We start from the raw sequence: 27,034 nt of genomic DNA, 5'->3' as shown, positions 1-27,034 counted from the left end.
GTTCCAACCCCCCTGCCTGGCAGGGCCACCAAACATACACATTTACTAGATCAGGTTGCCCAGGGCCCCATCCAACCTGGTCTTGAACACCTCCAAGGACGGGGCATCCACAACCTCCCTGGGCAGCCTGTTCCAGGGCCTCACCACTCTCCTAGTGAAGAACTTCCCCCTAACATCCATCTTAAATCTTCCCTCTTTCAACTTAAAACCATTTTCCCTAGTCCTGCTATTGTCAGCCCTTTCAAAGAGTTTACTCCCCTCCTGGGTGTAAGTTCCCTTCAGGTATTGAAAGGCTGCAATGAGGTCACCCCGCAACCTTCTCTTCTCCAGGCTGAACAAACCCAACTCCCTCATCCTGTCCTCATAGGGGAGGTGCTCCAGCCCCCTGATCATCTTCGTGGCCCTCCTCTGGACCCTTTCCAAAATCTCTATTTTGCAATTTGAGGCCATTCCCTCCCATCCTATAGGTGTAACCTAAGAAGAGGCCGACCCCCACTTCAAAACTACTTCCTCTCAGGTCTCTATAGAGAGTGTTACGGCCTTCTCTGAGCCTCCTCATATGTTTGGGCCGGGGGGGACTTTAAGACAACACAAGATTTAAACACAAGAGCGAAGGGACGCCTGAGGGCCGCCACTTCAGAGCTCCACTCCACTCCACTCCCCGCCCACCGCATGCGCGCTGCCAGGCGGCGCCTCCGCCGCTTCGGCCGCCGAGCTACAACCAGAGCGGGGGAAGGAAGGGGAGGGCGGACGCCGTTGCGCCTGCGTGAGCGGTTCCCGGGCAGCCGGGCGGGGGGAGCTGCGGGTGGTGTGCCCGGCGCTGCGTGCCCTGGGCATGGTGAGCAAGGGGCCGCTGCTGCGCCTGCTGACCGCCATCAACCGCAGGAGGATGAAGCTGCTTGTGGGGCTCGCCTGCATCGCCTACGTCGCCTGTGAGTGAGCGGGGAGGGGGCTCCGTTGGGTTTCCCCTCTCGCCGCCCCGAGGAAACTTCCTCGGGCCCGGTGGGGCGGCTCGGGGCGAGCGGGCCGCTCTCCGCGGGGTGGCCGTGCCAGTGGGACGGGGCTCGGGGTTGTGCCCAGAGGTACAGAAAGTACTCACGGAGATCTCAGAATAAACCGCTGACTGCAATGTTTACGGCGTGGGTTACAGGCATGAGTCAGATAGACCCTGAGATTTAGCCGTGCTGTGCTGTGAACCGTCTCCCCTTTCCCGTCCCCTTGACACATCAGGTTTATTTAGCGTTAGTCTGCTCTTGTTTCAGGCTGGTGTGGGTTTTGTGTGGCCTGCACGTCACCAGGCGGGATCGTGGAAGCCCTGTCAGCATCGCTAGATGCTCTCGATGCTGCAGAGTCTATGTAGGTGAGCTCGCCTTGGAGATGGGTGTGTGCGAGGGCTGCTAGGGATCCTCCCTTTGCATTTGGAAGGGTTCAGAGGTATATATGAGCTTGGGCATGTTGGAGGAAAGATGGTGTTTCCTACACCAGAACTGCGAGATAGGAATTCCCTTTGCTGCCACATGTTACGGTGTCTGCACGGTCTCATTATTTAGTCACTGTTGAGACTGCTGAAATCATATGCTTGCTCTCACTGTTAGGACAGTTTAATAGAATCACAGAATGATTTGGGTTAAAAGGGACTTCAAAAGGGGTTAGGTTGATATCTGGTGGGGGTATGGTATGCAGATCTGCCATGTCCAGTTGCTGTACTACTCCATCTCTTCAGTAGTAGGGTAGCAGAACCATTACTTATTATTCTGGTGTTTCCAAGTAGTATGTTATTTTGGCAGATGCCACTGATGTAATAGATTGTAGAGAGACTATTTTTCATTATCTCTTCTGTGGAAGTAATGATGATTCCATCCCCCTATCCTGATGGTGTACTACTTGCAATATTACTGAATCATCGCCGTGCTCTGTGCGTTGTCAGATATTGCAAGACTAAAATAGCATGGAATTGGAGAAAACCGAGCTGCTGGTGTAGGTGTATGTGCTGGCAATTCTTACATTCCTTCTTTTTCAAGTGCTCTCCAAATGACTAAGTGTTTTCAGGCTGTGCAGCCTTTTTCCAATGAGTTTCTATTTAGTGTCTAGTGTATGGGGAACCAGAGTTGGAGCACGTTGCTTCAGAGAATGGAATACTTGGAAATGTGTGGACTTTGAGGGATTTTTTTTATGAACTAGGAGATATGATTTTCTTTGTTAACATCATTTGGTGAGTTTGCATGTGAAACCATGGGAGAATGTTTTATTTCATAGAAAGCTTCTTCCTTTGAATTTATATTAGTTAAAAATGTCTGAAGAACTTCTCTTCTGGAGTCATTAAAGCAGAGGAAGAGCTTATCACAGGCTGCTGACAAACCCTCAGCCCTCTCGTTGTCAAGAGTCCTTGTGTGGCTGTCCTGGTAGATTTACAGCACACAAATGTTGGCTGGCTAGGCTGGCTTAGGCATCCCTGTTCTACATCTCCGCTTTCCTACCAGGCCTCCACATACAAGGACTTAAGCTTCTGTCCCATACACCAGTTAAAGGAGGTCTGGTGTAAGATCACCCAGTGAGAAGTCAGGGTATTCAGTCAGTTGTTTTGGCCCAGCTGAGGAGGTGGTGCAGTGGGGAGGTGGGGAGCTGTGCTTTTAGTGTTTGGCAGAGCTTTGCTGGTTCTATCATTTGGGTCTTATCTAAGGAGCCTTGCTGAATTTGATTGAAGTATCACTGTGATGTGAGGTGTGCAATCAGGTTAATCAGATTTAAGATACCTTGGATTCTTACAGCCTTCACTGATTTCCCTAGTACCACTTAAAGTAAGAAGAGCCTTTACTTTCAATCTCTGTCTCTTCCTTATTTCGTGTCTCATTTTTCTAAATCTACTTTATATTAATGTCAGAAATCATTGTATGCTTTAATCTGGTGATACTGTGGCTAGTGAACTGTCCAGATCTCTCAGTAGGTGTTTGTTCCCAGAATTAGCTTAGTTAGCTCACTTTCATTGCTCACTACGTGGCTGCAGTGCACTAGGTATAATGGGGAGCCATGACCGAGGTGCGTTACATGTTTGCTCTGATTTGCTCCCCTGCAAGATGCTGCGGGTGTGATAGTGTCACAGAATCACAGAATGACCCGGGTTGGAAGGGACCTCAAGGATCATGTAGTTCCAACCCCCCTGCCTGGCAGGGCCACCAAACATACACATTTACTAGATCAGGTTGCCCAGGGCCCCGTCCAACCTGGCCTTGAACACCTCCAAGGACGGGGCATCCACAACCTCCCTGGGCAGCCTGTTCCAGGGCCTAACCACTCTCCTAGTGAAGAACTTCCCCCTAACATCCAACCTAAATCTTCCCTCTTTCAACTTAAAACCATTTCCCTGTGTCCTGCTATGTCAATGAAAGAAGAGGGGCAGAGTGTGGAGGTGGACCAGAATAAATCCTTTCAGTGACAGGCTGCCCTTGCATCATCTTGGAGCCATTGTGAAAGAGCAGCTTAAGAACGTGAGGTGATTAGAACTGCCAGTGAAATGGATTTCATTGATTTTTGTTGTCCATTACAAGAGAAATGTAGACAGGTCATAAACAAGCAACCAATTAAAAAGGTACTGAAAAAAAGTCTAATCATTTCAGTGATTTCTAGCCCTTGTTTTATAATGTTAGGCATTTTTTCATCAGGTTTCCATCAGGTAGGAAGAATGTCGTGTCTCCTCTCAGAATAACAAGGCATGGGCAAGCTTCTAGGCTTAAATCTTACGAGCCTCTTGCACCTTGTGTGTTTGAAATAAGGATTGAAGGGTACTTAATTTTTTATTCTGATAAGCTTGTAATTTCACTTTTGATAGTAGAAAGGGAGCTGTGAAATTGGGCTTGTCTTACTGATTCAAGCTAGCTGTGTGGATGTCATTTGGCACTGCTTTTGAGAGCAGCAGGAACAGTTCTTCATCCCCTGTTTGTTTTATGAGACAGCAGGATTGACAGGCCAAGGATGATTCAGGAGTGGTCTGATGTGACATCAGGTTTGCCTGCTTTAAGCACCAACACGCTATAGATTCTCTAGCAAAACAAAAAAAAACAAATCAAAAACCAAACCTTAAACATTTGCTTGCTGGCTTTGAACTAGACATTGCTGTGTAGCTCATATCTCCACTTAAGATTCATCATTACTGTGGTTTGCGCAGGAGGTGGTGCTATCATTGTTCTACTCCAGAGCAGGCACTCTTAGAGCTTTCATCTACTTCCCTCTCTGCATTTCTACAGTGGAGCGATGTTCCCCTGTCATTTATATTGCCCTTCTTTCTTGAAGGTTAGCTGGCCAAAGCAGAGTTTGAACTGCTGGTTCTCAACTTCAAGTCCTTGGACCCTTGGGGGAGAGATGTAGGGTTGTCTGTGTCAGCTTACTTAAAGTGGTTTGTTAAATGTCATGGGAAGAAGAGAGCTGTTTTTCACCAGCCTTGCAGCATGCTACAATAGCCAATACTGTAACTGAGCAAATCATAGCAGTAAATAGTAATCTGCAGCGTTCAGTAGTTCGACTTGAGTCATGACCCTTTACTTAATCCCTATCTCTGATCTGAATCTTGCTGTCTCACATGACTGCTCAGGTTCTGCGGTACATAAAGTGTGTATCGTTGTTGTCTGGAGTGTGGAATATTCTCTGCCTCTCTGAGCTTTTTGAAGAATGTTCCCTCCATTCTGTGGACCGTGTCGGGGGGGCGGGGGGGGAAGTGATGTTTGGATGCTATCTTTAAGTTCTCATTTTAACAAAACAAACAAACTCGAACCCTTTCCTCATCCGCTATAAATCCTTTTACCTTTACCTTTCTGCATGACAGTTTTACAGCTTCTGAATGACTTGTGTTTGATTTATGATCTGTTGCAGCTGAATTGTAATGTTAGTGATGAAGTTATCTAAGAATTAACCCAGTTACCTTTTGCCAGACCCCATCAGGTGAGTTGACACAGTGATCCTTAACTCTCCTTCCTTAGAGTTAAGAGACCAGAAGTCAAAAACCACCAGTTAAAACTATACTTTGGTCAGTCAGCCTTCAAGAAGGAAAACGAGCTTTATTTGCAGATATTTAGAGAGGAAAGTAGATGTTTCGGTTGCTTGAAACTGCCTTCCAAGTTTCTGAAATGTATTGAATACCTTTGCGTGTATTTATAGTGAATGTGTTGGAATTGCATTTATTTAGGCATATTTCAGGCTGATAAAACACATTCCTAAATCTGCACCTCTCTGAGGAAGAAAGCAACCCCTTTATGCTTTCATTTTCTTTGCAAGGTAAAAACAAAAGCAAAACAGTGTTGTATTAAAGCAAAAGGAGAAACTGTTTCTCAGCAAATTTTGTGCATTTCAATAGTGTAGATCAGGTCTAACAGAAGATAAAATTCATTTTGTAAGGAGGGGTTTTCTTCAGGCGGTAGCTGATGTTTGAAGGAAGACATAAGGATTTTCAGTTCTTTCACAAGGTGAAAAGGGTTCACAAAGGTGTTAGTAATTTAGATCGCTTAGATTTCATATCGGCAAAATAATTCTCACCTTATTCAAAGCGTAATTATTGCACCATACTTCAATTAGGTAAAGGTGAAAGTCCTTCTGTTGGCTCCCAGAGAATTCCTACTTGTTGTTCTGAGGCATTAACTTCAGATCTGGGAAGTTCCATGATGTCCAGGTACACTGAAGTGTAGAGAGTGATGAAAATGGAAGACCCTGATTGGAACTTCCAAATTGTGATGAGTTCACTGGGATGAAAACCAAATGCATTCTGATGTTATGTAGTTGCTGTGAGTACCAGGTGTTTATGTTTGTGGTTGCGAACGATCAGATAGCATTACTTTGCTTGTGGCAAAACACAGGATAGATGAAAATGATATGCTGGAGATAAGATACAGGATAGAGTAGAAATACTGAACAAAGAACTGGGAGGGGGGGCTGGGGAGGGGAAAGACCCGAAAAGAATTTCCCAGCAATGAAATGAAGAACTCTGTTCAGCCTTTAAGTGATGCTGTGGACTGAAATGTTGTAAGCAATAAATATGAAATAATAGCTGGGTTCCCATCCAGTATGACGCCCAATTAACTCTCGTAAAGAAAAAAAAGCGCAACTGTTTGATGGTGTATCTGACAGCTGTAAGAGTGTAACAGTTTGGCAGAGTATTCCATTCTAAAAGAAGGCATGAAAACTGGCAACTGCATTCTGGCAACTGCTTTTCCTCTGCTGGAAGATGAATAGCTGTGGAATGGCATACATGGATGTTAACCATCTTGAAGCCTCATTTAAAAATAACAATAACAAACCCAGTGTATACCGATGTCCAGGTTACTTCCCATGACGGGAAATCTGAAGGTTCTCTTTTTGGGGCAGGATCTTTAGATCAGTGAGGTCCAACCACCTGCAGGGCTGCTCTCCACCAGCTCAGGCTGCCCAGGGCTCCATCCAGCCTGATGTTGTGCACCTCAGAATCACAGAATGACCCGGGTTGGAAGGGACCTCAAGGATCATGTAGTTCCAACCCCCTGCCTGGCAGGGCCACCAAACATACACATTTACTAGATCAGGTTGCCCAGGGCCCCGTCCAACCTGGCCTTGAGCACCTCCAAGGACTATATATCCTATATCATTAAGGCCTAATGTACTACTTATTCTTCACATTCAGAAGAGCAGCTTTCGCTTGGCTGCAGGACTGTCATGTCTCCAGTCTGTACTGAGATGCAATGTTAAATTTTGCATGTTTCCTCCATTAAGAGTTACTTCAAGATTCCCAAGCAGTTGCTTTTTCTTCCCTCCCCTTTCCTGTAGCTGTTTGCTTTTAGAGCCCACAATATCTTTTTTGAGCTCGTGCCAATCTGAGAAACAATCAGGGATCCATCATGCTATAAACAGAAGTTATTTGATAAGAAAACTCCTGTGCAAAGGTATGAGATCCCAAATCCACCCCTTGTTCAGGTGAGCTGAGTTCTGTTCACCAACTCCAGTGGGAGTTGGATGGGGGCCTACATTAACAGCGTAGGTGATTTTTGTGTAACTTTTGACTACAGTCATGCTCACATTGTGTCAAGTTTTCGTCTGCAAAGAAAAATCTTGTTTTGAACCAAGAAACCAGTGCTGCTGTGTAACCATGGAGAGCCTGATTTAAGAAAGAGGGAAATAAGGACGTAAATCCTGTTTTTTTAACATCCTCGCATCTCTCTGAAATAGGTTTGGCTGAAGCAATTTGCTTTGAGCCTTCAAAGGTTAAGATTTTGTCCTAGAAGTTCAGGTAACAACTGTATATCAATTCAGAGTGTTCCTTCGTGCTGTTTCTTCTTACAGCAGAATCTCTTTGTAACAGACAGTGTTTTTGTTCTCTCCTAATCTGAGGAATAGAGGACGTAAGAAGGGCAGTACAGGGGAAAAAAAATCCCGTGTTTTGAACTAAATCTGCTTGGGCACAAGTTCACATAAAAGTTTCTTTAAGTACCTTGGAAATACAAACAATACAATCATTGTGAAGGAAAATGGTTTTAAAGGAACTGCATTTGTTGTTGCTCAGAATGCAGTTGTTGTTGCTCAGAATGCAGTTGAATCTTCTGTGAGCATTAGGATCCTGTTTATTGAAACATTAATTTTAAAATGCACATGGTGCTGAAACTGATGTAATTGTCTGAAGCAGTCTGAAATGTCTGAAATTATCTCTAATCATTTGAGGTTCAAAGTTAATTACTGTAGTTCCCTTGTGATAGATGACAACTTGATATTAGCGTCATATTCTTAATCCCGTAGAGTAGGGATCATCTTGGGGTTAAAGGCACAGATTTCCTTTGAGATTTTCTTTTTTCCTACCTTTAGATTGTGGCTGTGTTACTCTATTGGTTCCCCAGCCAATTGAGGATGAGCTAATTAAGACATGCAAAGGTAGTAAGGTGTGTTCTGTAAAAAGGCTGTACAGCATGTTATATATATATATATATATATATATCGCAGAATTGTAGGGGTTGGAAGGGACCTCTAGAGATCATTGAGTCCAACCCCCCTGCCAAAGCAGGCTCCCTACACCACGTCACACAGGTAGGCGTCCAGGCGGGTCTTGAATATCTCCAGAGAAGGAGACTCCACCACCTCCCTGGGCAGCCTGTTCCAGTGCTCCGTCACCCTCACTGTAAGGAAGTTCTTGTGCACATTCGTGTGGAACTTCCTATGCTGTACTTTCATCCCATTACCCCTAGTCCTGTCCCCATGCACTACTGAAAAGAGACCAGCCTCACCACTATGGCTCCCACATTTCAGGTATTTATAAACCTGGATCAAGTCCCCTCTCAGCCTTCTTTTCTCAAGGCTAAACAGACCCAGTTCACTTAGTCTCTCCTCATAGGAGATACATATACATATATATGTATATATGTATATATACTGCAGTTGGCAGACCAAAAGAGCACTCCAAGCAAAATATTCATCCCATTCCTATGTTTTCAGGATCTAAATGAACGACTCTTGCCTGCTGTGAAGTACAACTGGTCAGAGCCAAAAGTCTGACTGAGTTAGGTAGGGAAATGTGCATTTAATAGTGGATGCTGAAGAACAAATAGCTTGGGGTTTCTATTGAACTTCTTTGTACTTTGATTTAATAGGTTTTGTCTTTCAAATCAAACCAATCCTGCCTGCATAATGCATCCGAAGAATTGCTCTTGAAATTGTTCCTTTGGTGGAAAATAGCTCAATCATTGCACTGCTCTGCATCCAATGTAATTTCAGAAATGGACTTATCTAGGAAGACTAAACAAAGTGTTAAATTTATAGGAATATGCATGTATGAGGTAGGAAGGCAGCCTTTCTTTTACTCATTCATGATTGTCCTTTTTTCTTTTTAAAGTAATTTCAAGTAGACTTGGAGATCAGCAACAGTTGTATGAGATTATGCTTCCCATATAGTCGTAGCTTTATCTCCTTGGGGCAGGAGGAAAACAAAATAGGGGGAGGGGACCCGGGGGTAATTAATGTTTAGTGTTTAAATTCAGCCAGCCTCTTTAATAGCAGTGCTGCGATCAAGGCTTTAAAAAACAAATCCCCTTTTATTTTCCCTGAAACAATGGCTCTTTATCACTTCATCGAGTCATGGCATTCTTCTTTAAAGTATAATATTTGTGGGAGTGATTTGCGACTCTGATGTATTCTCAATCTTAGAGGTACTTGAAATGAATCCTTTGAAAACTCTTGCAGTAAAAGTGACTGTTACTTTATGGAAGGGAAACAGTGGGGGAAAACCATCACAGATCAGGTGTAGTCCCATTTTGGCTCTACCTTTTCTCCTGCAGGCTATTAAACCTGTTTTCCCCGTATCTCTGGGCAATACAAATACTCCTATCTCTTCACTAATGGCCACATATTAATGAGTCATTGGGTGAGGTTTAAAAATGATCTTATGAGAGGATGAGCAGAACTTCTGTCTCTTTTCCCTTGTAATGAGTGTTTTAGTTGTTTGGTTGCAAGTCGTGCACCTGTCGGTCTAGTCCAGTTAATGATGAATTCTTCACTTTAACAGTTCCTGTAGATGGCGGGAAGGCTGTGTGTGCTCTCTAGATGGATAAATGCAAAGTACTTCAGCATATGCACTGTGAGCAGCTGTGAAGGAAGAGTGTTAAATGTCTAAGGTCTGAGTGTTGGCATAGGACTGTTATCCTGATAAGTACTTCTCTGTTTACAAGTTTTGACTTTCACACAGAATCACAGAATTGTAGGGGTTGGAAGGAACCTCTAGAGATCATCGAGTCCAACCCCCCTGCCAAAGCAGGTTCCCTACACCACGTCACACAGGTAGGCATCCAGGCGGGTCTTGAATATCTCCAGAGAAGGAGACTCCACCACCTCCCTGGGCAGCCTGTTCCAGTGCTCCGTCACCCTCACTGTAAAGAAGTTCTTCCGCACATTCGTGTGGAACTTCCTATGCTGTACTTTCATCCCGTTACCCCTAGTCCTGTCCCCACGCACTACTGAAAAGAGACCAGCCTCACCACTATGGCTCCCACACCTCAGGTATTTATAAACCTGGATTAAGTCCCCTCTCAGCCTTCTTTTCTCAAGGCTAAACAGACCCAGTTCCCTAAGTCTCTCCTCACAGGGGAGATGCTCCAGGCCCTTCACCATCTTTGTGACTCTCCGCTGGACTCTTTCCAAGAGATCCCTGTCTTTTTTGTTCTGGGGAGCCCAGAACTGGACACAATATTCCAGATGAGGCCTCACCAGGGCAGAGTAGAGGGGGAAGATCACCTCCTACGACCTGCTGGACACGCTCTTTTTAATACACCCCAGTATGCCATTGGCTTTTTTGGCTTTAGCAAATGGTTGGTTTTTTTTGTATGCAGCATAGCTTCACTGTCTTTGTTGCAACAAAACTGGCTGGGTGGTGGTGCTGCAGCTGGCGACTTGTTTTGTGTCAATTCCTGCTTCACCGAGCAAGCCCAGATGTTTCCTGCCATTGCACAAACAGAACCATGCATTGTGTGTATGAGTTTCAGCAGCCTAGAAAATCAAACGAGTGTATATCTGAGTGATCTATAGCTTGAGAGTTGTGTACCTGTAGTTATCAAATAATAGTCATTCACGGAAAAGAAAGAAAAAAGATAAACCCTTTTCCACTAATATTATCACAGATAATTCTGAAATCCTAGCCAGATGGCAAATAAATGGGATGTAACTTTAGTGCTCAATGCTCTATCTCTTTTCCCCACTGGGAATCTAATTAATGAAAAATCCACGGTGTTTCTTAGTTCAGCTGGATCTTATTGATCATCTGTCCAAATGTGAAGCTCTACCTCTCTCCTACCCCAAAGACTGAGGTTTTATGATACCGTTGCAGATGTTGTAGTGCCCTCCTTTAGTCTGATGATTTGTCATGGATTCATTTGTATTACTCGGCAGCACTCGGTAGTTTAACACAGTTCAGTGGCTTTGCCATCCCCTGGAGGGTGGAACAGTAACTGCATTACTGCATTCTTGTGTATGTTTCGTTCCTTCTGTTGCCTGTGTCTGCAGTTGCAATTTGCTGTTCTCATCTCTGTAAGACCTTACTGACTGCTTGAGAGCAGTAAATAATGCTTGTGAGAATGTATCTGCAAGGCCTGAATGCACACAAAGTACTTAATTCAGCTGCCACTTAAGGCCTGAAGGGCTGCTTGCCAAAGCTGAGGTTGCCTGAGAAACTTTCTATATGCATAATAATACCATAACTGCATACAGGCTACTACTTCTTCAGGCCCAGAGGAATTTGGGTGCTCAGACTGAGCCTTATCTCTTTAAGACCAATTGTGGAATGATTTATTGAAGGTATTCAGCCTATATTTTGTGTTTCCTATTGTTGCGAAGTTCCTTATGTAACTGTCCCGTGTTAACCTTATTTGTGTTGACAGTGTGAAGTTGTCAGCTCTGTTCTGTAGCCTGCTTTATAGTGTCTCTTTTTGACTTTCAGCTACGTTCTGTGTCCTAGCTGAAAGAAATAGTCTTTGTGCTTAAACTCTCAGTAGTTTCAGATACGTTTTCAGGTAAAGAATAGATTTGGCACATGAACACAAAGAGCTGATACCTGTTTGCTATATTATTTTATACTGTTGTATTCCTTAGAACTGTTCTCCATACCAAAAAGTACAAGAAATTACTTGTTTTGCATAGGTATCTGCCATGTGTGTGACTTAATTAGATCATGTGATGAATATACCTATCATTGTTTTAAGTTCCTTCTGATGATGGTATGAAAAAATTACCTCATACTGTTGTTACATGACTCTAATGTTCTCCTTCTTATTTTCCAGCTGTCTGGGGAAACTTCGTCAATATGAGGTAATGTATGTATTTGTATTAAATACCCTTATCTGAAATAAAATTGTTACATTTATCACTGTATGTCAAGTAGGAAGAAAACAGAAGAGTGGCTTATGCTGTTGCTGAATGGTTGCTAAGCAGCTGATACCATCTTTTAAATACAGTGTGTTCAGTCACAGAGCGGTGTGTTTCTGCTGTAATTCTCACCCAGGGTCTTCTGCACTTCAGCACGTTCCCTTATGCATCTTTTATTCTGGGACATGGTATAAGGCAAGTTGCTTAGAGGAGCCTAGCACACAGGCTGAAATTCTTCTGTCCTTCATCACAAATTTGACCCATATCTTAGTGGCAATGCAGGCTGAAGCACTGAAAAGTAGCAGATCATCTGCTTGTCATAGTTACGCTTCTGTACCTAGAATTGGAGATGGGGTTTTGAGGACTTTAACCCCCTGCTACCCCATAGTTAGTTGGGAGAGAATCTGGAGTTTAAGTACCGTAAAGCAAAACATCCTGTGTTGTCTCCCCCATAATTTATGCCCTTGGCATAACGTATAAATGCAAACAATGCATATTTCACAGTACTGCTGCTTACACGTGAGCATCACATGGGAATTTCACAAGGAAGTTGTGGCTGGAAAAGAAGGTGATGAGAATAGGAGGACACTGTTCCCTACAGCAAAATCTTTGTGGATAGGGGACAGAATGTTTCACCTCATTGTTCAAGGACTTAGTTATTCATTTACCATGTCTGCTGGCATGGAATGAAGGAAGTTTGAAGCAAGGTAAGAAAATCAGTGAATTTTCTGTGGGCTTTGGTTTACCCAGAATAGCTTACCATGGGATGTGTTATTGTCCCAAGCTGTCCACTTTACCCTTATTGCTGTTTCCCACAGTTTCTAGAAGCGTTCAGCTGTTACTGCAGCAGCTGCTGAGCTGCAACGGCTTGCAGGCAGTTATCATTTATATTATTTGTTAACTCATGATCATCCAACTATGAAAGTTCAGCAGCTGTTAGGTGCACAGCTAAGCACTTCTAAAGGAAGGACAAGATCTCAGGTGTTTGAGGAGGATAGGGGGGTCATGGGATCCAGCACGTTGATTCCCTTATAAGCTATCCTTAGAAATTGTCTGCATCAAGTCTCTTAATTGGGGAGACCCTTACAGAGCTATTGGTGGAAAACTGTTTCTGAACATCTGAGATTGATTCTTAATCCATAGCATTGTTAGGAGGAAAGGCTCATTAGAAACTAAACTGTAGAGTGCTGGTGTTGTCAGTGCTCCAGTGTTTTTGAATAAACAGTGGTTGGAGTTGTTTCTTTGTGGACCCTTTTGGGAAAACATTTGAAGCATTCACGCAAATTTCTTAATAATGTTTCCTTATACTAAATTCTTACTATGTTAACTGGAGTGTTTTCACTTTACTATTACTATTTTAAAAAAATGCAATTCTTTGTAAGAAGATGATTCAGAGTCTATGTGTTGCAGCCTTGAAACGTACTGCACTCTGATATGACAAAATTAATCTACTCATTGAGATTTTTGCCTCAGTAAGCATAACTGAACTGGCCTTAGTAATGGAGTTTTACAGAAGGATATGAAGGGAATCGTTGCTCCGGCTTTGAATGGTGTGGCATATGTATATCTGCTTAACAAAGGGCCTTCTGTTTCCTTAGGTGTAATGACTGCAGGTCCCAAGTAAAGGAGCTCTGTTTTATTTGAAAGAACTCCATTTTAAGTTGGATGCCAATGAATCCTCTAGTATGCAAAAAATTAGTACTTCAAGGGTTGATAAATAATTCCCCTTTCAGAAGGTTTAGTCTGGGAGACGAAGAGAAAAAAGAATTATACAAACTTAAGAAATATCATGCAACTAGATTCAAGAGTTAAAATATTAGAATATTTTACGTTTATTGAAGTTCACTTAAGAAGGAACGCATCTAATTAAGTTGTTTTACACAACAAGTCCACAGAGATTTATGTAAGAAGCCAACTCCTAGGCAGTCCTGTGTTTTTACAAGTTACCGTGACGTCTTTCATTCTTCTTTGTACAAACTTGGCATCATTTCAGAGAGGTACCATATGTGGATAGTCACCATTGCCCATCAGATGATCACTTCAGAGTAGTTTCAGTATAGTTTTTTTTCCTTGTTCCTTGGAAGTTAAAATTCAAAGCTAGGCACATATGCTGGTTGTTTTTGCTGTTGTTGTTTTAATTAAAATTACAGTTGTGGCATTAAGATAAAATGTTTTGCTAGCATGCAGTAAATGTGGACCCACAAAAAGATGTCTTAAGCATTCATATAGTGGAACTACACTTAACAATATTACTACTGCCTCTGTCTCTGTACAATGACTAGGCACTTCTTTTACAGTTAAGTTGATTTTTGTTAGTAAAGTGAATCTGTTGTCTTTAATTTTATTACTTCTTTCCCATGGGTGTGGTTCAGCTTTTGCCAAACTTTGTGACAAGACTGTAGCTGTTTTCGGTAGGGAGTGAACCAACCACTTTCATTTTCTCTAATAGTATTTAGGATAATATAAAGCTTCTGTTTCAACAGGAAAAGTATAATGTAGGTGCATTGGAGCAAGGATTGCTTATGTATAAATTATGTGTTTTCTTTTCTTACCCACAGGTCTCTTCAGGAAAATGGGGATCAGAAAGTAGACAGTAAAATAGAAGAGGTTAGTTTTCTAATAGCAATTTGTTCTCCTTTAAAGCCTCAATTTTTCTCATTTCATATTGAAAGAGATTATTTATCTAATTACTCTGTGTTCCACTGAGACCGTTCAAAGCATATCACTTGTTTGTAACAGCATTTGAACTGTTATTCTTTGTTGTGGAGTTACTAGCATAGATCTGTGACTCTCAGTTGTTTGGTGGTTGTGTTTTTTTCATCTAAGCCTTTCTGGGAAGCTGTAGCATTAGGTAGAGGTGGTCTCATTTGCTGCAGTGGCTTTGTAGATCCCTCTTGAGAACTGACTTGAGTTACCGAATATTGGACATGCACGGATCGTTTCCTCTGTCACCTTTCCAAAGTGCTTCAGTAGATATTTGGAACCTTGCAAATATGTTTTGCTTTGTTTAAGAACGAATGTAGATGTGTTGGTAACTGAGACTAGGTTGCATTAACAATGCCTTAAGGACAAGTGGTGGCAATTTCTAGAGTGGATATGGGTATTGAACATGCTGGTGGTTCAGAAATTCTATACCAGCACCTCTGAATTTCAGTTTCAGCCTCAGTTTGTTGCGAAATACAGTGGGAGTTTACAAATACTCCTTTATCAAAATGCTTTTAGATTTGGAGTCATAGAATCATCAAGGTTGGGAAAGACCCTCAGGATCACCCAGTCCAACCATCCACCCATCACCAATAGTTCCCACTAAACCATGTTCCTCAACACAGAATCACAGAATGACCTGGGTTGGAAGGGACCTCAAGGATCATGTAGTTCCAACCCCCCTGCCTGGCAGGGCCACCAAACATACACCTTTACTAGATCAGGTTGCCCAGGGCGCCGTCCAATTTGGTCTTGAACACCTCCAAGGACAGGGCATCCACAGCCTCCCTGCGACACAGTGTCCAAACGTTCCTTGAACACCTCCAGGGTCAGTGACTCCACCACCTCCCTGGGCAGCCCATTCCACTGCCTGACCACTCTTTCAGAGAAGCAGTATTTCCTAACGTCCAACCTGATCACTTCTGTATAATAACAATAAAATAACAGGCATAAATGTATTCGAGGTGAGTGCTTCCATTACTTTCATGTGTGTTTGTATGAGATTATACACATTTACTTTGATCTACTATGACTTTTTGGGATCTGTTTGTTGTTCCACAGAGCTGGAAGAGTAAATAACAATAGTATATTTCTTCTGAACGTGAATGTGCAGATTATTTCAGTTCATTCCTTAATTTCCTGAGTTATTTGGCTCTAACTGCCAGTATTTGTAGAAAACAAATAGGAGTTGATTATGTCTTACTGTTGAATATCTTCTCAAGTGTTGACTTTCTGACAGCTTTCTATTTACATATGATTGTAGATGGTATGTCTATTGTTAAAACTTGGCAGGACTGTTAAAAATTCAGGTCTTGTAATAAAGAACTTTTCTTTATTCTTGTAATAAAGAAAGAGATGCTGACCTAGATGGTTTTCATTCAGTGCAGTGAAAATAGAAACAGAAGCATTAGTAGGTGTACTATATTTTTCTATCAACTTTCCTTTTATTGATGTGCTATCGATAGCTATTGCTCTAGGTCTAATGCTTCTGTGTTTGTGTCTGTTTAAGTCAAGTAGGGATCATAATGTTAGCAGTTCTTATCTCCAAGACTGTGCTACTCATAACCTTGGATGCTCTTTTGAGCAACTGCCTTACCTCTGAATATGCTTTGTTTTCAGTGCTATGCTAAGGGTTTTCATGCTATCAGATGGTTTGATATATACTTTTTTTTTCTTTAATGAAAGTTATTTAAGGATTTTTGACATAAAGAACAGTTTGAGGTACAAGTTTCTAGGAGTGTCTTCTCTGAAATTCTTCATTAAAGACTGTTTGCCATGATTTTTGCTCCAGAGTAACACTATCTGAATGTTTTGTGATGTGAATCTTGTCTGTTCTTCAAAGTTTAAATATCACTCATTTATTTTAGGCTGTTGCACCTCTGAGGGAGAAAATCAAAGATCTAGAAAAAAGGTAGGTCACCTTTTCTAAGTTTGGAAATCAGTTAAAAACATGGTTTCTGCTTTGTAGCAGTCAATTCTGTAGCTTGTAGGCTTGAGATTCATGTTTTGCTTATGCTCTCGGTACCTTTCAATTTTTATCATATTTAAGTTAGGATGGGCCCTTGAACGCCAAAGGACATTAATGCTGAAGATAATCAGGCTGATTGAATCTCACTGAAGTAACTGTGAGTGCTGAATTCTTGTAAAGCACAGATCCTGTAAAGGAATATGCAGGCATTAGTACTGCTAGTGAACAGCTACCACAGTTATTGAAGTTCAGTACAGATGCGTGCTGCATCTGTTTCAACTACAAAAAGCTGGAAATGTTTCTCATGCTTGCGATAATTTACCATGGTTCAGCTAAGGCACAATGATTTGTTTGTGAATCTTTGTGCATGTGCTTTGAGCCCAACAGACTCATTTTTTCTAGGACTTGTAAGGGAATGTGATTGCTTGAATTAAACTAGTTAATATAGCTAAATAGTTAATATATAGAAATTCACTTTTTCATGAACTGCAGGTGTTAAACATGGAGGACTTTTGTACAGTAGTTTCAGGAGCACCTTAAACTCATGAATTATTATTTTTTTGTTAAAATAATTTGAGTTTTCCTCCCTTATCCCTATCTGTTTTCTGTCCACTCTGTAACGTCACTAGGTGAGAATGCTGCCTTAGAAGGGGCTAAGTCTAACCTTTTCTAGGCAGTGCCAGTAAGCCTGGGCAGTTTGATATGGTGTACTGGTGGTTATGTGCTGTCCCTCTGGTGAAGGTGTGGAATGACATTGTTCTTGGTCAGAGGCATGATTGACACCTACAGTGTTTGGAGCTGTATCTTGTCAGTGAGCAGTTGACCCTTCTCCCTACTACTTTTATGGGTGTTACAAGCAACCAAACACAGGACAACAAAAGCAAAAACATGAACAGGGTTTGGTTTTTGGGGGGTTCTGGTTTTGTTCTGTCTATTACTATTATTTTTAAGTTGATTCACTGACATGTCACATGCAATTTGTTTTGATTTGCTCATCTCTTAGTGTAAGAGATGATGGAGTTGATAGGTAAAACTAGGCAATTTATTGGCCAGCTGAAGCAGATTAGACTGAGTCAACTGCCATAGTCTCTTATGACACTGCTACACCAATTATAATAGTGAAACTATTAAGAAGTAAGTTCAGGTTAAATTTTTGATGTACTCTATTAACTGATTTGTTTAACCTTAACTGGTAACCAGTATATTTTCCATTTCACTTGTTGGTAGTTCAGGTATTTCCTTCTTCCATTGTGGTAAGAGTGTCCAATCTTTTTTTCTAATTAATACTTTTTTTTTTCCAAATGAACAATGAATTGTTAGTTGTAACCTCTCAGGAGCCATCAGACAACTCATTCTATTTTGAGTAATGTGTGCAGTGCATCAATGTCTCTTGCTACAAATGTCTAGCAATGAGCAGAAAGAATCAAAGTATATTTCACCTCTGTAAGAACCGAAAAGATAATTTAACTTTCACAAAACATGGGATTCTGGGCTGCTAGGGCTCGTGTCAGAAAAGAGACTTGCTGTTTTAAGGTTTTGTTAAGCAGTGCAGCTGCTTACTTCTACTGGCTCAATTGCATGTAAGTTGTTGCTGCTCCTAATTTTTAAGTGTTGCAACTGTATAAAGTGCTGGTATGTAACTACTCATTCATCATCCTGAAGGCTGTTCCTGCTTGAGAAACTTATTCTGTAACATCACTAGTTATTTGGTTTTGTTTGTCTTGTTTGTTTGTTTGTTTTACCTTGTGAGCTGATTAAAATCTGTAAGCAAGCCACCTTCTTGCTTTTGGGAAGCAGAAAAGTCAAGAATTCCTTAACGCTAGCTTTTCTAATGACAGAAGGCTGTTTAACAAGCTGAAGTTGTAAAGATTTTATTAATAATTTGCACAGCAAAAAGCATTACTAGGCTAATGTATTAAAGCATTTGGTCAAGGTAAGCTTGAGTTCTTGCCCACAGATGAGTGTTTCGTTCAGTCAGCTCCAGACTCCTGCAGGCTGCCCTGAAGCCATTGCTGGCCTAAAAGAAGGTGCGAGAATGATTGGGAAATCCCTTTGGCAGGAGTGTCGCTTCATGCCAGGATAATGTAACCTGACCTTAAAAATGGAGTCTGACTTTTATATCAAATTATCTGACACTTACTTTTAAAAATAGCTTCATAAAATTTCAAGGTATCTTATTTTTTTTTCCTTTTATCAATGGATTTGCCCTTTTCTCACAGGGAGGCTGCTTTACTTGTCTGTGTTATGCTTTAAGCGCTTCTGTTTCTCATTGCTTGTTCTTAAATCAAAGAGTTAAGGTTACTGTTAGCAAGCCCTGTAGCAATACAAGGCAAGTGTTCGTAGCTTCTGACTTTAGTCTTCCTGTATGGGAGACGTTTGAAGTTTCTGTTAAGTCTTTTCTAGTGAACACACTAGAAAATTGGTTAAGCAAAAGTTTAAGCACTTCTTGCAGATCGGATTTTATGTTTTTCAGTGCTTTGACAAAGTGTAGGTAATTTCAAATGTTGGTCTAGATTCTTCTTTAGAAAAAGAGTAAAAGTAGCCTTAGAACTTCAAAAATTAGGGATTGTTAGAATAATGTTACATTTTATAAAGCTTGAAAGAAGCAAAGCTCCAACTTATGTATTTTTTTTTCTTCTTTCTTTTGGTTTGTTCTATAGTTTTACCCAGAAATACCCACCAGTGAAATTTTTATCAGAAAAGGACCGTAAAAGAATCCTGGTAAGTTTGTATTTACTCTCAGGTTGTACTTGGGAAATAAGAGTTCAATGGAATGTGATCAGTTTAATATAGTTAATTGAAGTTATGAACTGGAGGAAAGTAAGTTACCTTTGTTATATATGCTTCACGGAGTTTGGGCTAATGCTTCCTTACCCACTCTGATGTGCTCAGACACAGCAAATGGGCATTAGACTTGGGCTCTGGTTTGGAGTTTTGACTTGTTGATTAAGCTACTGTACTCTGCTTCTGACATCATAGACTTGCATTGCTAAATGATCTTTGTGTTCTCAGATGCTTTAAACTTGTACATTGGGAAACTTCTTACGCACATCATGGCAGAAAGGTTGTGTGATTGAATTGGATGGAATCTAGCCATAAGGCTGGAAAAGAAGTTGCTCTGCTGTGCTGTTAAGAAAGTGTAGTTAAACTTAAGGAGTGTTTATTTCCCTGTTATTTTGTCTGTTTATAATTTTGAAGTATTACAAACATTTCAGGTTGGAAAAGAAATGAAGGTTAAGTCAGGACAAGGAAATTGAAATCTCATTAGTTTAGTTTAATTTCATTCATTTATGACAGCTTGAAGGAGATACATTTGTAGGCTACCTGTTTCTTTGTTGAAATTGAGATGGACCATGAGGAAGGTAGCAGAGAGCCCTACTCTGAAAAATGTTTAGTTGCTCGTGTCTGCGACTGTAACTATATCAACTAAGGTTCTTTTAGAATAAGTGAGTAGGTTTTTACAAGAGAAGTATCAGTATCTGCTGATGATTGAATCATAGAATGGTAGAATGGCCTGGGTTGAAAATGACCACAATGATCATCTACTTTCAGCCTCCCTGCTCTGTGCGGGGTTGCCAACTACTAGACCAGGCTGCCTAGAGCTACATCTAGCCTGGCCTTGAATGCCTCCAGGGATGGGGCATCCACAGCCTCCTTGGGCAACCTGTGCCAGTGCGTCACCACCCTCTGAGTGAAAAATAGGTTATGGAGTTTTAAACTTCACCACTTGAAAGTACTGGATGGAGAATGGAAGGTGCTGGAATGAGAGTGTTTCTGCTGGCCTGGAGATGAATACATTTTTGATGTCTGCATTTTGTAGAGATTAAATTACTACAGGGAGAGCTGCCCAGAAGCATGAATGAGTCATAATCACAGTCGTGAGATATAGTAATTTCTTCTATATTGCATTTGGGAACTACTTCAAAGTAAACTGCAAGCCTCCTGCTCAAGTGGGCAGTTTTATTTATTAACTTGTTGTTATCATGTAGTAAAAATGTTCTTCTGAGTAGTTAAATGACAGCGTGTGGAGAACTTCTGTAGACTTTAAGTTTTGTCAGGAGTAAACAAAGAGAACTGGCAAGCCAAGTGAAGCTTGGTACATGACTTGCTTTGGTGGCTTTCCTATACCATTTTAACTTCTGATTTTTCTCTGACCACAAACTCCAACTGCAACCTGGAAATGCCCACAACACTGGCATGATCAGACAACAATTCTAGCAGTTCTTTGCTTGTACTACATATCTGTTTGCAAATAATTTCTAGTAGGGTTGGTGTCTCAGCTAAGGTAATCTTGGACTTTGATTCAAAAGAGCCTCAGTCCATTAACATTCATCCTGTGGTGTGTGTTTTACCTAATTTGCTCAGTCTTCTGAAGTGACCAGCCACAAGCTGTCTTATACAAGAGAGGGAGTTATGCAGTATTATGGATGAAAGGGCTGGCACAAGCTCAGTATGTTGTATATTTTTTAAATGTTTTTGGTGTTTTTTATTTCTTTCTAAATTCAGTATTTTAGACCAGTAGAAACACAATAATTTGATGTAATTTCCAAATGGGACATTAGATGTTTTGAATCTATTACATTTTGAACCTGTCTATTAAATAGACAAGTATTTAAGTGCCTCTGTTACAGAAAATTTAGTAATATTTGTGCTTTTCAGTAGATGCTGAAGTTACAGGGCATATTGGCACTCTTAAATAATTAAGTACATATTTTTTTTAATGAGGTCTTGCTAAGGAATGTCTTCTTAAGCCTCAGGTGCTAATGCTTCAGTTCTGATATGGAAATGAGTCATGTACAGTATATGATTTTGGAGATTAATATGTCATTGTGATTTGCAGGAAGTCATTTTTAGAAATGAAGTATATTAACCTTGCTTTTATAAGTGATTACAGGAAGGTTATACAGAGAGCTCCAGTGAAAAATTCATCTTTTTTTTTAACATAGCCTCAAGTAATGATAAGTAATTTATACGATTCTTTACTTTTCCAGGGGAAATTCAGCTCCTTTTCCAGGTAGTTCATAATCTAATACCTATGGAAATGATATGTTAATAAAGCTAATACTGTTCTATAATAAAACCAGAGTTCAAGAACTTGGAACTTCTTTTCTAAGAAAATTGGCTTGTGCTTTTTTTTCACTCCTTTTGTCCCTTTTGCTTGCATATAATGGGGAAGGGTGTTGCAAACAGTGCACACTTTGGTTGGGAGATGAGGAAAGAATATAGCTTTAGTTGTTTTACTGCACTGAAGATAGATTGCAAACACTGAATTTGTCTTCTCAAGAAACCTGGAAGTAGAAATAGCGACGGGGAAGTTTCATATTCCTTAGCTGAAGGAATAGAATTACAAAGTCCTCAGAGTTGGAAGATACCTTTAAAGATCATCTAGTCCAACTCCTATGCAATGAAAGGGTATTCACAGCTAGATCAGGTTGCTTGGAGCCTGATTCATCCTGGTCTTGAAAGTCTCCAGGGACGGGGCATTCACCACATCTCTGAGCAACCTGTTCCAGTGCCTCACCATCCTCACTGTAAAAGGCTTTCTCCTTATATCCAAACTAAATTTCCCTTCTTTAAGTTTGAAACTATTTTCTCTTGTCCTGCTGCAACAGATTCTGATAAAGGGTCTGTTCCCTTCTTTCCTGTAGCTCCCTATTAGATACTGAAAGGCCACTATCAGGTGTTCTGGAACCTTCTCTTCTCCAGGCTGAACTGCCTCAGCTCTCTCAGCCTGTGCTCATAGAAGAGGTGTTCCATCTTTTGAATATTTTTTGTGACCTTCTTCTGGACACATTCCAACAGTTCCACATCTGGATGCAGTACTCCAGGTGAGGTTTCACCAGCACAGAGTAGAGGGGTAGGGTCACCTCCTTCGACCTTCTTACTGTGCTTCTTTTGATTTCCAATAGATTCATATTCTCTACAGGAAATGTTGGTCCTGATCACCACAAAAAGATAAACCCCTTAGAACTTGCAACAAGGCTTCAATTGTGGAATTCCAAGTCAGGATTAGCTTATGGCAGTAGATTTTCTATGTATTCATTTTTCCTTTGGCAGGTGCTGATACCTTGCAAAAGGATGTTCTCCCTCAGTTATTGCTCTTCTTTCCTTGCTCTTAGCATTCTTCTATCTGCTGTGGGATAGTGGGATCCCCAAGGTATTTTCTTTCTTTAAAGGAGAGCTACTCCTCAATCCTCTTTCTCTGTTACATTTGTTAAAGAACTGAGTCACATATCCAAATCTCATGCAGGGAAGCACTGACAAATGCAAAAGAATATCGAGTAGACCAACTAAATATTTCCTTTATTAACTTGGTACTTACAATGCCTTTGGCATTGATAGTCTTGAATTTTGAGTATGGAAGGCAACGTGTGGGAAAACAAGAGTTTGAAAGCTGTATTTTTGAGAAGAGAGGTAATGTCAATAGCTTTTTTTCCTTTTTGGTTTGTTAGCTTTGTTTCTTTCCTGATTTTAAAATGAGAAAAATTGTGCTCATCTGTTGGTTGTTGTTTGTTTGTTTGTTTGTTTGTTTTTTGACGTTATTGGTTTTGGTTTTTTCAGGAGGGAGGGGACACATTTAGGCTTTGGTTAACACAAAGTGAAAGAACTTCGGACATCTGTATTATTCTACACGCAGTGCTTTGTCATCATGGCACTCCATCATTGTGATTGCTCTTGACAGCTCTACCATGTCCTTATATTTGGTTAGTTGTCACTGCAACTGAAGAGTGGAAATGAGTAGCTGAGTCGCTTTTCCAAAATTTGAATTTCATCACTCAGTCATACAGTATATCTTGATGCCACACTGGCCTTTTACCTTTGTTCTTTCAAAGCGTTTATCATCTGTATGTGTTCTTGAAAGCACAGAGGAAGTTATTGCTTCCATATTTGTGTGTGGATGTGTCACACAACTTGCAGTACTACTACTTGTAATTCTGACTACTTGAACACTGTGTTAGTAGTTTGTTTTTCTTCAATGTTATTTGCTCTTACAAATTTAAGTGCACGAAGGGGAAAAACAAATTGCGTCCTTGATTCCTTTTCCCCCTACCATGGAAGAAGAATGGAAGATTTATAATGTTTTGCTTCTGCTTGTTGGAGCTAATGATGTGTGAGGCTGAAAGCAGAATGATGGGATGATTTTTAGCAGCTATTTCAGATGACAGGCCTTTCACCTCTGTGATTTGAAATAATTTGTATTACTTAGGACACCAGTGTGTTTTCCATTTAATCCAGACAGAAGCTGGATTTAATATTTCTGGTATTAGACAAAACTTACGTGGACTTCTGTCATTATTTTTTTTTATTCCTCAAATGGAGAAGGCGGAGAATTCTTCTTTTTGGGTATATTTTAGATCTCGCTATATCATAAAAGGGCACAATCCAATTTGTAGGAAAAAATAAAAGAGGAAAGTAAAATAATATATTCTAAGAGTTTTTGTTGACTTGAATAGTTAGCTGAGCTTTCAGGTTGAAAGTGATGAAGCATATGTCTCTCAAAATTTTAGATACCCTAAATATTGGGTAAAAAAGTGAACATGGAAATGGAGTTGTTTCCCCTGGGGGTAAGCAAGGATCTGAAAGCTACTGTTCTTCTGTTTTCATGCTTGTAGACTTTGTCTGGTGTTTCTGTAAAAAGAAAAAGAAATTTATACCAACTGTCCTAACGCAGATAACTGGAGGAGCAGGGTTTGTGGGTTCTCATCTTACTGACAAACTAATGATGGATGGCCATGAGGTTACAGTTGTGGACAACTTCTTTACGGGCAGGAAAAGAAACGTGGAGCACTGGATTGGTCATGAGAACTTTGAACTGATAAATCATGATGTCGTTGAGCCCCTGTACATTGAAGGTGAGTAGCTACTGCCTTAGTATCTGCACTTGGCTATGCTTTATATTGATAAGCATATTTGTAAAGAAATGATGTTTATGTACTGACTTCTGTCTTGATCTATTACCTGTATACTTTGTTTACTGTTCTAATTTGTATGAGCAGCGTGGGCTGAGAGCTTAATAACTCTTGTCTTTGAAATCAGTTATTTTCAATCAGAATGTTCATCCTTTCTAATTGGGTGGGAAAAGGAGATGTTTAATATTACCTTCACATTACTGATCTTTCGAGAAGGCAGGCTGACAGAAGATCAGTCTGTCCCATCTGCTTTTCCATATCCTTGTGTACATGAATGTGCTCACATAGACAGAGTCTGGATCTTGATCTGGCATGAACCAAGAAGCTTAATTTAAGGGCATTGGTACTCTGGATTGCATACCACTTGCAGAGGAATGTGAACTCTTGCATAGAGCAAGTCAACTCGCTTCTCTGAGTTACCTTGCACTTTTTTTTTTTTCTATGGAAAACAGTGTGCCTGGTTTAGGTGTGAGCATTTCACTTCAAAGATGTAGGAGTAACTCAACATCTGAACTATCATAAAGCATCAAGCCATTATGCCAGTTTGTAAAACAGCTATTTTAAAGATATTTATGTACATATAGGCTTTGGGAATATATCAGTTTATAATGAATCAGTGGAAAAAGTTATTATGCTGGAATTTTGGTAATTTTGCTCTATTCCTTAGACTTCCGTATGGTCTAGTTGTTGGGTTTTGTTTTTTTAATGTGAAACAAAAAGTGACTCTGAGGCTGTATTTTGTTCAGTTATTACTCATGCTTTATTCTCGTGGGCCAAATTTCACTGGAGAAAGACTATAGTAACTGCATGTCCTGTACTACTGCTTGGGATGAATTCCAGACAATGTTGCTGAATCAGTTTTGCAAATGTGTTCCTTCTTAGTTCTGATAATGCACTGGTTCAGTTACTGTCTGTTACTTTACTTCAAACTTGTGTTTTCACTGACAGGATAATAGGACTAAGATCTTATTAATTGGCTCTGGGTGGTAGTAGCTTATACTACAGCTACATTACTTTGTCAGCTTTCCTAATCTTTCCTCCATTACTTTTGTTGTAACTGCCACTTGAGAACTTTTCAGAGAATTATCAGCTGTTTCCCAATTGCTAGGCACAAAAAAACCCAAAAAAACGAGATAGGAATTCTGTGATCCTTTTGCTACCTGTCCCATGTTCTGTGTAATTAAGACACCAATTTGCTATTGTCTGATGATATTAAGTTGTAACCTCTTTCAGCATGTAGCTTATTGAATTTCTTCTCTTACCTCCAACAGCACAAATGGAAGCTGATGTGGCTAAATATTAAAACAAAATTAACTAAGTACTGAGAACAAAATAAAATATAGAGAGTGGTAACGTGGTAAAGTTTTGTTAAAGTTTAAAAGCACAGTGAAGAGTTTTGTGTCCAGGAAGGAAAAGAGGGGAGGGGAAAAACAAATAGGATGGGGAGAGGAGATTGGGTAGGGAGTTATTGCAACATGGATCCATAGCACTAACTTTAGTCCTGGTTAGTCCTTTTCGTTTGAAAAATGGAAATAATGATGATGGGAGATGTCCTGAGAAAAGGAGGTTAGTATTTAAAGAATTCCTATTTATACGCTGTCTTCTTTGAACGAGGTCACGTAGGGATGTTTAACACTTATATTCCAGAGAGAGTAATCTGGGCTTTATTTTGTAAGGAGACCTCATTTCTGATCTAGAAAGAACGTTTGTGCTTTTGATATGGAAAGGGAGCATACTCTCAGGATGTGTAGCTTTCACTAAATTTCTTGATGAATCTTTTTTTAACTTGATAGTGAGGCATAAATACAATCTACCTTGTGTGAGTCATTAACTTGATCTGAATTGTCCTGAGACCGTGACAAATGGTCAAAACACAAGTTTTATTTCTTAACCCTGTGGCTGTTTACTGACAGTACTGACTGACTTTGTGCAGTAGAATTTCTGTTGCTGTAACGTTTAGGGAAGGTAATCACCAGAAACTGCACAGGGACACTTAGCTTTCATCTGGACTTTTTTCAAGGAGAAAAGCAAAAGTACTGAATTTCTTAATGGGATGGAAGTGCTTGAAGGGCAAGAAATAGAAAATCTGGAAATAAAGTTTCTATGAACTTTATTTTGTTGTATTTGAGTTGTATGTTCTTAAATTATCTGGGATTTTTTTTTTTTTTTTTATGTCAAGGTTTAAACTAATAGATGTGGGTTTTTCTAGTTGAACAAAATAATTTTCTAAAGGGTGAGGTATGCATGGAAATTCTCCTATGTTTGACTTCCTACCTCTCATTCTTTACATTCTTTAATATTACAAGTTCCTCAAGATGTTTTCTTTAGAGCTCTTTGGCTGGTGTTCCTGTAAACTTTAGTGTGAGGATTTATACCATTTGGAGTGTGAAAGAGAGTGAATGCTTGAGCTGATGTTACTGTGATCCATCCTGCTTCATGGCAACAGGACTGTGTTTAAAACTGCCAAATAAAGTTGTGGATTAAAGGTATAAAGAGTAGAAATAATGTACTCAGTCTACGCAGTGACTTGAAATGAGTGCCATGGAATCATAAAATGGCCTGGGTTGAAAAGCACCTCAAAGATCATCTGGTTTCAACACCC

The 27,034-nt window shown here is 40.4% G+C and overlaps 1 protein-coding gene across 1 annotated transcript in view; it reads left to right on the top strand.

Annotated features, from left to right (window-relative positions):
- The first annotated feature begins 753 nt into the window (after positions 1 to 753).
- UXS1 (UDP-glucuronate decarboxylase 1) overlaps positions 754 to 27,034 on the top strand; it is a 56,587-nt gene continuing 30,306 nt past the window's right edge. Inside the window, exons 1-6 of the mRNA XM_015849816.2 lie at positions 754 to 932; positions 11,766 to 11,793; positions 14,409 to 14,457; positions 16,422 to 16,465; positions 19,183 to 19,243; positions 24,195 to 24,375. Of these exons, the coding sequence (XP_015705302.1) occupies positions 836 to 932; positions 11,766 to 11,793; positions 14,409 to 14,457; positions 16,422 to 16,465; positions 19,183 to 19,243; positions 24,195 to 24,375 (460 nt within the window). The 5' untranslated portion in view covers positions 754 to 835. The remainder of the gene's footprint in view (positions 933 to 11,765; positions 11,794 to 14,408; positions 14,458 to 16,421; positions 16,466 to 19,182; positions 19,244 to 24,194; positions 24,376 to 27,034) is intronic.

Source organism: Coturnix japonica, chromosome 1 (assembly GCF_001577835.2).
Source record: "Coturnix japonica isolate 7356 chromosome 1, Coturnix japonica 2.1, whole genome shotgun sequence".
Lineage (NCBI taxonomy): Eukaryota > Metazoa > Chordata > Aves > Galliformes > Phasianidae > Coturnix > Coturnix japonica.
Note: the sequence above shows the minus strand (reverse complement) of the source record. Positions and strands in the feature narration are given on the sequence as shown.